General features: G+C 39.3%; 1 protein-coding gene across 1 annotated transcript; it reads left to right on the top strand.

Moving 5' to 3' along the window:
* The first annotated feature begins 4,697 nt into the window (after positions 1–4,697).
* Positions 4,698–12,048, top strand: rhoub (ras homolog family member Ub). The gene is made up of 3 exons (XM_038298600.1): positions 4,698–5,099; positions 8,398–8,456; positions 11,393–12,048. Exons 1-3 carry the CDS (start codon positions 4,883–4,885, stop codon positions 11,846–11,848), a joined length of 732 nt encoding a protein of 243 aa, XP_038154528.1. The 5' UTR covers positions 4,698–4,882; the 3' UTR covers positions 11,849–12,048.
* The last annotated feature ends 2,372 nt before the right edge of the window (positions 12,049–14,420 follow it).

Here is a 14,420-nt window from a genome sequence, read left to right on the forward strand (position 1 = left end):
AGCAAAGACCACCCAGAACAGAATGACATAACTAATGAATGTAACACCAAAGACAGGCAGAGGTTTACAAGGTGGGGCAATATAAGCTGCTGAGTTTTTTGTTTTCTTTTTTATAGAAGAAGGTAGCTAGAAGTTTGGATAGAAACTGCTGCATGATTTAAGTTCTGCTGGTAGAATAGTAAGTTGTGGTCCTCAGAAGCTTATACATGCGGCCAGCATGAACTACGCCACTTTATATCCAACAAAAGAGTAAAAAAATGTTTTATGCATTTCAAATACTGCTGAAATAAATCTAGATTTTTGAAGAAATGTACAATGATAAGATTGAATAACACACTTTTTAAGATTGAATAAAACACCTCTGTATATTCCTATTTGTATATCTTAGAAGAATATTATTGATACTTATACACTGACCGGCCACTTTATTAGGTACCCCATGCTAGTAACGGGTTGGACCCTTTTGCCTTCAGAACTGCCTCAATTCTTCGTGGCATAGATTCGACAAGGTGCTGGAAGCATTCCTCAGGGAGTTTGGTCCATATTGACATGATGGCATCACACAGTTGCCGCAGATTTGTCGGCTGCACATCCATGATGCGAATCTCCCGTTCCACCACATCCCAAAGATGCTCTATTGGATTGAGATCTGGTGACTGTGGAGGCCATTTGAGTACAGTGAACTCATTGTCATGTTCACGAAACCAGTCTGAGATGATTCCAGCTTTATGACATGGCGCATTATCCTGCTGAAGTAGCCATCAGAAGTTGGGTACATTGTGGTCATAAAGGGATGGACATGGTCAGCAACAATACTCAGGTAGGCTGTGGCGTTGCAACGATGCTCAATTGGTACCAAGGGGCCCAAAGAGTGCCAAGAAAATATTCCCCACACCATGACACCACCACCACCAGCCTGAACCGTTGATATAAGGCAGGATGGATCCATGCTTTCATGTTGTAGACGCCAAATTCTGACCCTACCATCCGAATGTCGCAGCAGAAATCGAGACTCATCAGACCAGGCAACGTTTTTCCAATCTTCTATTGTCCAATTTCGATGAGCTTGTGCAAATTGTAGCCTCAGTTTCCTGTTCTAAACTGAAAGGAGTGGCACCCGGTGTGGTCTTCTGCTGCTGTAGCCCATCTGCCTCAAAGTTCGACGTACTGTGGATTCAGAGATGCTCTTCTGCCCACCTTGGTTGTAACGGGTGGTTATTTGAGTCACTGTTGCCCTTCTATCAGCTCGAACCAGTCTGGCCATTCTCCTCTGACCTCTGGCATCAACAAGGCATTTCCGCCCACAGAACTGCCGCTCACTGGATGTTTTTTCTTTTACAGACCATTCTCTGTAAACCCTAGAGATGGTTGTGCAAGAAAATCCCAGTAGATCAGCAGTTTCTGAAATACTCAGACCAGCCCTTCTGGAACCAACAATTATGCCACGTTCAAAGTCACTCAAATCACCTTTCTTCCCCATACTGATGCTCGGTTTGAACTGCAGGAGATTGTCTTGACCATGTCTACATGCCTGAATGCATTGTGTTGCTGCCATGTGATTGGCTGCTTAGAAATTAAGTGTTAACGAGCAGTTGGACAGGTGTACCTAATAACGTGGCCGGTGAGTGTATTTCAATATACAACCATCATCCAAATACTGCTACCTTTGCATCCTCCTCATTATATGTGGAGCAAAAAATAAATGTATAACCAACCTGGTTTGTTCTGATTTAATCTGTTCAAAACCTTTCAAAAATGTTTCTGTCTTTATTTTTATATTTTGGCAAATTATTATTGTTTTGTTGCTTGTTTAAAAGTTCCAGGAAGGTCACAGGTAGAAAGGTATGTATTCTTGGTTATCTTGAAGAGAGGTTATTAGAATCCCACCTTTCTACCCCGAGTTTCTGCAAAAAAGCATAAATCACAAAGCTAAATTAAAAACCTGCTTCAATTGCATCTGTTTTATAGAAAATGTAAATTATAGGGTTATCAATGCCTTTTTATAACAAGTGATTAAGGTATGTTCACCCAGCAACATGGATGAATAAGGGGATGCAATGTTGGATTTGGTGTCCCCCACAATGAAATCTGAATAGGGATGGGATGAACTCCTGATTTAATCTGTTTAACTACAAGTTTTGTTGCAAATATTGTGACACACTTACAGAAGTTTTATTAACTTTTTTTAAAGCTGAACAGAAGCTTAGGTTTGTACCCAATAAGCTGATGGTGGAAATTAATTTGGGGCTTTTAACTAAAGGACTTTATTCTATTAAAATAAATGCAAATGCATACATACATTTTACTGTAAATGTTAAAAGGAATCAATGAACAGAAAACTATTCATTGAATACAAAACATTACATTAGAATATTTTACAATCAGCAGGTTTATTAGAGGTGCACAATATAAAAAGTGAAGCTACCAACACTAACATCACATACATTTTTGTGAAAATTTCAGTCCATTTGTAATTTCTTCGAAGACAAAGCTCTCAGCCAGTAGGTGGCACTATATATAGAATATTCACACCCCTATGAAAAATGTGGAAGTGTTAAAACACAATCGATTTCGTCTAGATACAAGACCTGAGGCATAACAAATGATGTAAACAAAATCAACTTTATTGCTTTTAGATATGAGATATTTTTATTGCTGTTGAATTGAATTTATGTAGGCTATTTATTATTTTTTAATTGGTTTGTATTCACTTTGCTTTTCTTTAAATGTGTCCATCTTGTGGAAAGGTTGTTAGGATAAATGCAGACTATTCCAAATTTAAAAAACTTGAGATTCTGCAGTTGTGTTTTAATTTCGTTATGCACTCATGGCCACCAGGGGGCACCAAATATCCAAACATTTTGCTTCTAAACTCAATTTTCTTGCTTTTCTTTTCCCTGATAAGGAAGGAGGAGAAACTTGATCACCTGAGCTTCATGACAGTTTTTGAAAACACCCAATCAGAGGGGGAAACCCCTTTAGATCAGTTAGTGGATAGGCTGTTTCTCTTATACAAGCTTTGCTAGTTTAAAATAGGTCAGGGGGTCCGAGTCAGTATAAGGTTTCAGTTTATATGACATGTTGAAAATTAACATGCAGGTGGTCTTTGTAGCATGTCAATGAGGACAAGTCTAGACTTGCCTGTTCTAAATCAAATGCACTGACCTCACACTATCTGTGTCATTAGGTTGTAATTTAACTTCTGCAGATAATAGAGCTAAAACCTCATGGAAACATTTTATGATAAAAATAATATTTAATTTGCTGTTCAGTTATTGATATCTCAAACTTTTTAGATATTATAGTTTTAAACATTTGAAAAGAGTCACGGATTTAAAAAGTAAAAAAAGTAAAAATTAAGTACATAGTTTATTGTTTGAAGTGAAGGTTATGCCCAAAGTTATATATACCCATGACAGATTTAAGCGTATTAAAGTATCTTTCAATATTGCATATTTGTTATATATGTTTTGGAGCTGGATTGGTGATGGCAAGAAGGACCTCCAGTCAGGCGTAGCCAGAACATTTTTATAAGGGTGGCCAGGCAATCACCAATGTACACTGAGGGGTGGCCCGAAAGTAGATAGACACCAGAACCTCAGGGTCAATCTACAACAGGAAAATTAATGGGCACAACATCCATATTTCCTAAATAAAGACAAACTATTCTTTCCTCCAACCTTTGCTTACAAATATACGCATACGTATTTAAACATCTGTGTTTTCTAGATAAAAGGTATAGTGGATACAATTCTTTAAGGTTCAGTTCTGGGGCAAACATCTCTTCCATTGCCATTACTTACCTACTTTTATCAATAATCATTCTGCATAAAATTGATATTTACAAGTACTAATATCTACATAAATTGATTATTTTATATGTTTTATTAAAATAGTTATTTATCAATAATTCTACTGAAGACTCTTAGACGACCTGCAGAGACACAATTTTCTCTTTACCCCATAGAACACAAAATCTACTTCTAAAAAGAGCATGAATTCTGTACTTATCATATTTATTGTTAGTAGATTGATGTGCATAATTAACCATATTGTTTTGTTGTCAAGTAATTGTTTATATATGAAAAATTTAAATGTTTTGAATATTCCACTTGAGAGTATTACTGCTGCCACCATCTGTATTAGAGGGAAAAAATAGTAGGGGTGGACAATGATTGGCTAAGGGTGGCCATGGCTCCCCATCTAGCTCCGCCCCTGCCTCCAGTCTGAATGACTTCATGTTTATTGCCACAGCTTTATATCCTAAATTACCACATGCATTAATAATTTTGTAATATCTAATCTCTAAAGGAAATAAAAATGTACTTTAGATTGTTTTATTATGATGAAATAATTATATTATAGGACAAATTATTATGGACTTAAATGTGTAGCAATATGGCAAACCTCCTCTCATCTTATTATTAATCTCTCTTTATAAATAACACATTACCACAGTGAATTCAGTCTGTTTCTGAGTGGCTCATATATAAACTCTGACACATGTTGAGCATATTGTGCAAAAATAACTATGCCTATGTGGTTCATTCTTGGCAAAGGCTGCATGTGGGCTCCTGAAGGACCTTAGGGCCCCTCAGGTTTGAGCCGGCTCTGGAGGGCGGGGTTAGTCAAATTACTGGCTATATAAACCTCATTCTCCGCCTCGCTGCGTGAAGCTGCAGAGTGTGAATGTGTTGCGTGGATGGTTCAGCGTCCTTGTGTCTCAGTGGATCTGATCCCGTCGGGAACCTGGAGAGCTTCGATTCCCTGCCTTCCCATCAGAAGCGCCTCTTCGCTCTGTCGCAGTGACAGGAACCAGTTCCCATGCCGGCCGCGCTCCTCGGACTGTGGATGAGATCGCGGTGAATTGCCGGGGCATTGGATGTCACCTGCAGACTCCATGGATTACGGGCGGACTATGGCCCCTCCGGTGCCGCCGCACAAACCCAAAGCCGCGGGGCCGGGGCAGGGCCAGGAGCGGCTCCTCAAGTGCGTCCTTCTGGGAGACGGAGCGGTGGGGAAGACCAGTCTAGTGGTCAGCTACACAACCAATGGATACCCAACCAAATATGTCCCCACTGCATTTGATAACTTTTCAGGTAATAGTTTATCCTTGCTTGAATTATATACTTGTTCCTTTTTAGTTTTCCACTAAAGTGATTCATAAGATCAACTAAATAGGAAATATTTTATTTAAATTTAAGAGCAAATTAAGCTTGGTTATATTAATACAACTGGACGCTTTTCGAGATTTCCTGTATTTGTGCAGCAGTTGTATCCAACCCCACCCAGAACCTCCTGTTTCCACCTATTCTTCCTACCCTTCCTGTTATCTGTCCTAAATCCGAGGTAAAATGCATATGAGATATCTTCCCTGCTATGGCCATGTTTCCATTTGGCAGCTTGCCATTTTCCAGACTGACTGAGCTAGCCCCTGCAGGCTTTATTTGTGCCTGGAAACGTCTATCTTCAGTCTGAAATCAGTGCAGGAATAGAAACAGACTATCTTTGATTCTCACCATCACATCAATAATGTGTGTGGGTTTGTAAAACAACACAGTACATCAAAGTGAATGCACCATCTCTACAGTGAAACATGGTGGTGACAGCATCATGCTGGGGGTTTACTTTTCTTATGCTGTGACCAGGAATATGTGTAGAGTTGAAGGACAAAGCAGGGTCCCTAGAACCTAAGTACACAGCCTAGTCAAAGTTAACACTTGAACCTACTTGTACGTTAAAATTCCCAGAAGCGCTTGATTCTGCCCGACTGCACTTAAGCTATTTGTAAAGAGGAGTAGGTGAAATTTAGAGGCTAGATGTGTGAACATATAGTTCTACAAAGGATTAACAGATTGACTGTTGACAGATTAATCAATTAGCTTCATTTTCTTTAGTTGCATCCCTAGTTACACAAAAAAAGAAAATCTGTAATATCTGTGAAAGGCTCTGTACCTGTCACCGCTGGGTGGAATCAGTAATGCACCTGCAAAATAGCTTTTCTGTTTCGTTTTGTTTTTCCTCCCCTTAAAGCTACAGTGTGTAATTTTCAGCGACATCTAGCGGTCAGACTACAGACCGCAGCAACATGAACATCTCCCCCCCACCGCTTCTCCCTCCCAACAGTACGGCGAGCGTTACGGGACAAAATTTCTTCTACGACGTCCACATCACCTACCCTCTCAAGTGATGAGGTTTGTTTACATAGATAATTTTACAGATAGTATTTCATTAGTCTGTGTAGGGTATAGATTTCATGTAGACTTAAGATAATAAATATACCCGTTATTTTTTCTACATCGTTGTGACGTCTTGGTGAGCTGCTTTGCATGGTGATATAAACAGACGAAGTAATTGTAGTCATTAGTTTAACAGCGAGATTGTGTTCGCTGGAAGAATATATATCCCCCGTTTACAGAGTCCAAGTCATTTTGGTGGCACGGGGGTTACAACGCGAGGGAGAGGGAGAGGACGAGGGCGAAGGCAGGGAGGCCGTGCAGCTAGGGCCAGGCGAGAGAGGGGAGCCAGCGGGGTGAGAGCAGAGGAGGAAAGGCTTGAAGATCTCCAAAGGAGCCGGAGAGAAGTAACCGAGGTATATATCCAGAAAATTATTTTACAGAAAATTACTGAATCATTACCTGTGAAACGTCAGGGACGTTGCTGAATAAGTATACTGGAGAGTAACAGCATCATCACGCAGCATGTTATTGTTTTAGACAGGTCTGAGCATCCTGTACTCCAAAAACTGCAGTGATATTAGACAATTGTGTGTGTAGGATTAATTACCTGTCCAAGAGAAAACTGGCAACTTGAGCGTCACTTTGAAAACCTTTTTCCTCCATCAGTGACTTCCATCGTGTAAATGCCGTGCCAATGTTGATCCGTGTTTTTTGCCGTTTCTTGTCACGCTTGCGTTTATTCTCGTCGTGTTTCCGCTTCTTAGATGACGGGGGTTCGGTGTCCGCCGCTTTTCGTTGTGATACAGAGTAGGCATGATCCTCCATTCGTCTGATGTTTGGCCACACAGTGCCAAACAGTTTGCAAAGTCACTCACGCCTGCCGCCTTGTTCACCTTTCTTGTTACTGAGGCGCAGTATACCTGCTTCTTCTTCTTCTTTGGTTTCAGGCAGACTAAACGCTTCTCAGGCATAATACTGCCATCTACTGTTCAGTACCGTCTCAGTTAATCTCTCTCAACTTGCCGTAGTTATTTTTGAGCGTCATGGGAGATCTCGCAATCGCTAGTTTGTTGCCTCTGCGCTTGCCGTAGCGCAAAGATGTCAGCCTCCATGGCTGCGAGACCCGCTCCTATGTAATTATAAATAACGAATTCTAAGGCAACGCAAATATTATGGTTAAAAGGCTGAGCTCATAGGTGATGATAAATAACATAGTTATGTATAATATATTAAATTTCTGACTTTATATGCCTGTAATTATTACACACTGTAGCTTTAAGCCTAGTTATTTCACAGAGTGAGGGGATAAATTAACAACTTGGCTCAGACCAAGCCCATAAAAACACTCAGTGAGAACACACACACCACCCTTAGACAAGTGCTGGCTCAATCCAGCCTCAGAACAGAAAGCATCTCTGGTTCAGGGGTTTTAAGTTGCACAACTCTGCCTATTGTTGTCAGCCTTGACCCGTGAGCCCTCTTCTCTACACTGGAATGGGCACATCTGTTGCAACGGCTCTGAGGCAGAGATTGTCTTTCGCCTCAAACTGACAGAGACCAATTGTGCTGTTGGGGGCCCTTGGCAGTGATGTCACTTTCTCAGTGCCCGGGAATCATTGTGCTGCCTTGAAAACCGACTTTCCGAACACTTATGCAACTCCAGGTGGGAGACGGCAGCAAATGAGGAGGACGAGAAGGAGTTTCGCTCCAGAAAATCAAGAATATCATATGTTGGGTATTAGGAAATGATTAGCCAGTGGGAACGGCTCCCGCGTTTTCCTCTTTTATGTCCTCCAACTGTTTCTCCTGATGTTTTTTTTTTTTGAAAGCTGAAATGTTTGAGCAAACTTTTGATCAAGTGGCATGACCGACCACACATACAGCAGGAGCAGTGGAAACGTTTCCATGTGCCTGCGTCTTTACTTTGTGTTCACTCTGGTGCAAAGAACAAATGGTCCTGTAATGAAACTGGATGTGGGATGACTCATCCACTTCTTTTCTTCAATCTGAAACAGAGGCTCATTGAACGTAAGTTAGTGGGTAAACAAAATCTGATTTTGTTTTGATGGAGGCGTGACAGTAGGGGTTGACAGATCTTGCAAAATATACCGTTCAGTGTTAAAATAAGAAAATATCGTACCCAGTGCATACGTAATGTTGCATTTAAGACTTTAATTCAATACATTTAAATGTAAATTATGTCTGTTTCTGTCTACAGCTGTGGTTCAGGTGGATGGGAGCCCAGTGAGACTACAACTATGTGACACAGCAGGGCAGGTGAGAGCTGGTTGCTCACATATCACATTACGCTTTGACACTCAGCTTGGAGTAAGCCCACAAGGCTTTCAGTGCTAAAATTGAATATAACATATTATATTAACATTACATTAACGTGTTTAGCTTTGTGGTTAACCATATAAATCCATATTTGAAACTTTAGATTATCATTAATATCTGAAAGGTTACTATTTTTCCTATTTGGAAGTGACACAGGAAGCAGTTTTTGAGTTTAGTTTTACTTAATTAATGAAAAGATCAGGATTTCTCAATTTCTCAAAACAATTCAATTGTTGGTCTGACAATATTTTGGCTACTTGGACAAGAGGTGAGGATAAGAGGGAAGCTGCTACGTTTGTTATGAAATTCACATGTAGGTTCTTGACATCACAACTTTAGGAAGCATATGTGGTTTGAAATTCTGTTTAAAAGCAGGAATAGAGTCAAATCTAGGGATGCAAAGTGGCACAAAACAGAAACTTTGCATAGAAAGTTAAGGTGGGCAATTTCGAAAATAATCCAAACTGTAAACTTTCAACAGGAATGATTTGAATTAATGCAAATTGATGGAGTCACCCTGACATTTTTGGTAATTTATAGAGGAAAAGAAAAACGGTAATAAAACTCACTAATAAGGTTTTTTTTTTTTTCATTTAATTGCAAGTCAAACATTAATACAACACCTTGAATACGATGAGGGTTTCTAGAAATCATTTTTGCAGGGGTTGGGTTACAGTAATAGTGAACTGTTTGCATGATGCTGAGGGTTAGCATAGACATATTTTGACCTTATATCACAATAAAAAACATTTTTTTTTTTTACTGTGAACGAAGGTCCAACCTCTGGCTTTAAGGTGATCTGTTACATTTTATGATCACCATAAAAATAAACATTGGACATGACTCATGAGCGATGACCTCATCTAAAAGGTACATGGGGCAATAAAGGGACAGCGCATGCAAAAAGAGCACCTGGTTTCAATGGTTTAAACATCAGCTGAAGGTAGAGTTTCAAGTTTTTCAGCTTTTGCATGAGGCTTTGCTGCTAGTGTGTGCTTTATGCCATATTATACTACTTTATGATAAAACATTTTCCTATGTCTAAATGTCACAAAAAAGGCCATCTCTGGCCTTTTTCAGTTCTGTTAAAATTGTGCCCAGAATTCTCCATAAACAGCAGTTTTAAAAGTTACAGACTTAAAGCAGTTGTTCTTTTCTATAAAGAGTCTATCAGTTAAATGTAATAACCCACTTTTCTTGTGATTGGGGCAAGCAGGGGTTTGTTTTAAAATGCAGCTCCCTGCAGCACCCTGCCCTTGGAACAGAAAGTTTGACATTCAAAAAGAGCTGCAAACAGCAGCACTATGCAGGATCAGAGAGAGTCAGATTTTTGGAATGAGGCTTTTTAACAAGTCCTAAATACATGTAAAGCCTAACAGCCTGCTGTAAGCTGTACTCTGTATTCCGACTCTATATCTATGCAGACAAGCTTGGGCAAATACGGTTACATATTGTGGTTCAATTAAAAACACTTACTAACCTGAAGGAGCTTTCTGGGAGGGGAGATGGTGCCAGCTCCTCACTCACTGACGCTGATATTAGTGCTGATTTACAGACGGCCCTACGTCATTTCACATGTTAAGCTTTGCTGCTACTATATTCGCTTTGAAAATTTCCAAGGTTTCTGTTTCTGTTTAGGCTTCACAGCATACAGGATAGGATTCCGGAGTTTGTTCAGGGAGGTGAGGGTTAAACAGCGAAGAAGGAGCAGTGTTACGTTAGGTTTCTGCCAGCATTTATCTGTGTACTCAGGGATGTGGGAGGGCCTCGTCTGTCAAAGCTGTGTGGCTCCATTGTGTTCATTTAAGAGATTTACTGCAGATGAGTTAAATTAATGGGTAAGACTTGTCTTTAGTGATATTACCATATTATAAATACAGGTTTGATGTTGGCTTTTGTTTGGATTTGTTTTTGGACAGCCAGCGACACAATTCCATTTTTCCAGATTAGTAATAACAGTGTGTGTGATCAGTGAAGCAAGCTGTGATGGAGTAGGGGTGTAAAAATACATCAAGATTAAAAAAAGGGTCATTAAATTAGATGAGATTTTATATTATATATAACATATTTTGGTTTTCCTTTTTTCAAAATGAAGTAAAAGAAAAAAAATGTTTTTTTTCTATTTTAGCAACAGTAGTTATTAAGGTATATTGGAGGATTTTCACAAATATTTGAGAAGACCCACCCTTTTCACTTTAAAAACAAAAATGCACAGCAGAACCCTGTTCCCGCTCCAGAGACAGAACGCCTTTCAAAAGTGTGCGAGAGCGTGCACAAGCCCATTTCTACACGTGCATGCTCTGTTTAAAAGCTGCTGTTTGCAAAAGAAGATTTTCAATTTTTCCACTATGTCAGACTCGCCACCAGGAGGTGAAAATAGGGACGTGTACCTTTTGATTTGAACAAAATCTTGTCAAACACCACAGTGAGAAAGATGTTTCATTTTTTAAATGATAGGTCTTTTAGTTCCCTCTGGTAATGTACAGGGGACAGGAGTTTAAACTAACCATTTTAGATAAATAATTGCATAGGTTGCTTTCTTTGATGTACACCAGAGGAATGTATGAAGGAGATATCGGCTTTGATTTATCCAAATATTGACAGACAAACTTCTTAAAAACTAGTCAAAGCTTCTTTATTGTTTTGTAACAGATTATTGGCGGCTAGCTAAACATTTTTTTTAATTCACACAACATAGCTGCAACTCAAGAACTACTTTTTTCCCCTTTAAAATAAGGGTAATAGAGCTTTGATTTGTCTAATCTGATGAAATTTCATGTAGCTCTTTTATTCTAACAGGAAATAATGCTATATGGGAAAAATGTCATTACACCTCAAACTAAATATGTTGTCTCCTCTTTCTGCTTGTCCAACAGGATGAGTTTGACAAACTGCGGCACTTCTGTTACAGTCGCACCGACGCTCTGCTGCTGTGCTTCAGCGTGGTCAGCCCTGCCTCATTTCAAAATGTCTGGGAAAAATGGGTCCCTGAAATCCGTCGCCGCTGCCCCCTCACGCCGATCCTCCTGGTCGGCACGCAGTGCGATCTTCGAGAGGACGTCAAGGTGCTGATAGAGCTGGCGAGACGGAGAGAGAGGCCCGTTGCAGAAGAAGACGCCAAAGCATTTGCAGAAAAAATGGGAGCCGTCACATATGTGGAGTGTTCTGCGCTGACGCAGAAGAACCTAAAAGAGGTGTTCGATGCAGCCATCTCAGTGGGGCTCCGGCACTCTGACAGTAGGGCGCGTCGGGAGAGGAAAGTCCGGAGCACCGCTGATAAGATGAAGATGCTGTCTAAGTCATGGTGGAAGAAGTACGTGTGTGTCCAGTAGGAAGGGCGGAAACTGGAGTTTTTGCAGCCGACTCAAAACTGGAACTGTTGTGGTTTCGAGAGAGACTGTGTTAAATGTGAGGACTTTATGGTTACATTCCGATGGATGAGAAGCAGAGAGTGTTGACCTGAACTTTGTAGGTTGCAGATGGTTTCACTTCAGTGAGGAAAAAGAATAACTGACCAGCGTTCAACCAAAAACAACAGTGCAAACATCACATTGATTTCATATACTGGATTCATCCAAAGGAGTGTGAGCTGACTTGGAAGAAAAGGGTTCCTTGTTAATTATTTTGGATTTAGTTATTTTTATCATATCATTTGATATTTTTCTTTTATGTGATGTATCCCATTATGCAGACCTCAGAGTTCTTTATAGAGCAACTTCTAAATCGTTACCAATCAGGAAGGTAATTACTTCACTATGAACTGCCTAATTTAAGGAACCAATTTAAAGATGCAATTATTGAGTTGGTTATTCATTAACACAGGAAAGTCTAGTCTTCAAAAGGTTTGATTACAATCAAGTTTATCAGTATATGTAAATTCTAGGGTTGCAACTAACCATTATTTTTGCAAATCGATTAATCTGTCGATAATTTTTTCAATTAATCGATTATTAATCTGATAGCAAATTGTTCCTTAAAGAAGATTTTTTACAAAACCAAACCAGGTACAAACAAAACTTTTCCACTTGTGGAGGCTGGATAGAGCTTATTGATGGGAGAAAAATATTTTTTTTTTTATCTTAAATTCAAAATTCCCATATATTTTGTTACAATTTTGGTATAATTGCTACTCAAGCTGGGCTGTTCTGTCAGCTAAAGCCATGTTTTAGAATCTCTACACTCCAGTTAACGATTAATCAATTACTAAATTAGTTGACGATTATTTTGATAATCGATTAATTACGATTAATTGGTACAGCCCAAGTATACTCATACATATACTACATCTTTCAAATTATGGTTACCAGGCTACATACAATGGATTAGACATATGATTTAATCAAAAAGTTTCCCTTCTTTATTTTGGCGTCATGACATTGTTAATGTTTTATATACATTTCATACAAAAAATAACATTAGTAATTTGGACTTGTTTACAACTCACAAAGCTCATCTTGCAATGGCCTGTAAACCAGTCAAGGAACGGACAGTTATATGCAAATAAATACATTTTTTGAAATAAAATTGATATTCACTGCAAAGCATTTTGGATTTCGAAGATCACTGCGTGATTTCAACGTAATCTAAATATCGGAATGTTTCGTGTGGAGCCATTGTGTCTTTTGAAAACGGAATAAATGAGGTGAAAATGACCAAAGAGACAGATTCTTGGTTTGCTTCTTATTTTTCAGAAGCTCCTCTGATCCATTGTATCTATTTATCTGTTCCCTTCGGTTTAACTGATCGATTTCAACAAGCAGCAAATCTCCTACAAAACCTAATGTCCTTATGTATGTTGCATAGTAAATATTTACCATGTGTGTAATGCCATCATGATAAATCTATGTGCATATACAAGTGACTCATTCACTGGCTGTGCTGTTTGCTCTATAAATGGTACCTAACATAAGGAATGTTTCGGTTTCTGTCTGATATGAGAGGTTAAAGCTGAATGAGTGGAACTAAATAAAATGTGAAATATATCACCTTTTTGATCTAAGCCTCTTTATTTGCAAAATCTTTACGGCAACTGGTGTTAGTGAAGCGGATGACTGAGTGAGAGCTTTTGTTGCAGTGAATTCAAGAAGCTGCAATGAATAGATGTTTTTAGTTTGTTACAAGATTGCCATGGCAACTGGCAGTGCAGAACCTGTTAAAGGGCAACTAATACTTGGAAACATGTAAAAGTAAATACCACTAAATCAATTATTTAGAAATAAGACTGGAAAAAAAAAACTAGGTTGGTAAATATTGACACTTTTTTCACTGGCAAGTGTGAGTAAGATGAATCTCTTGGTAAGTGAGAAATGAATTCACTAATCGGCCAACATACTGACAGAAAGTACATTTCTGTGATTTGATAATGTGCAAAGGGGAGCGGAAAAATCTTGTTTGTTTGGCATCTTTCAAATCAACAGTTTTCATGATCAGTCAAACTGTAATGTGAAGCTGCAGTCCCATGACATCACTCATTGCTCCCTTTGCTGCATTGGCAGTCAGGGTTCAGCAGTTACCTGCTGCAGCTTCAATTGCTGGGAGTTGCTGTACCAGGTGGAAGTATATATTCATGGCTCTTTAAGTTAGTAACCACCAGATTCTGGAAAGCTGTTGGTGTGACTAGGCCATCGAGCAATCCTTGTTTTGACCTCCTGATATCAACCTGTCTTGTTCATGTTTTTCTCCTCCCTGCCTGCCTCGCCAATGTCAGATACTCCTATTGGCTTTTGATCTCTGAAAATTGACCTCCTGCCTTGCCTCTTGGCTTAGTCTGTTTACTCTTCCCACTGTCTGGATTGTTCTGTCAATCATGTTTGACCCATTTCTCATGGTGGTACCAGAGAGTCTTTAACAATTTCTCCTAGAGAGCAGAATGCAACGGTTCTCTGAAAAGTCGCAAATTGCTAG

This window comes from Cyprinodon tularosa, unplaced genomic scaffold (genome assembly GCF_016077235.1).
Source record: "Cyprinodon tularosa strain WSP-4 unplaced genomic scaffold, ASM1607723v1 ctg41, whole genome shotgun sequence".
Classification (NCBI taxonomy): Eukaryota; Metazoa; Chordata; class Actinopteri; order Cyprinodontiformes; family Cyprinodontidae; genus Cyprinodon; species Cyprinodon tularosa.

What these genes read in the sequence shown, in the direction of transcription:
- rhoub (XM_038298600.1), top strand. Translation starts at nt 4,883, where the DNA reads ATGTCACCTGCAGACTCCATGGATTACGGGCGGACTATGGCCCCTCCG. An exon ending in TGCATTTGATAACTTTTCAG is followed by an intron (nt 5,100 to 8,397) that starts GTAATAGTTTAT and finishes TTCTGTCTACAG; the next exon opens with CTGTGGTTCAGGTGGATGGG. An exon ending in TATGTGACACAGCAGGGCAG is followed by an intron (nt 8,457 to 11,392) that starts GTGAGAGCTGGT and finishes CTTGTCCAACAG; the next exon opens with GATGAGTTTGACAAACTGCG.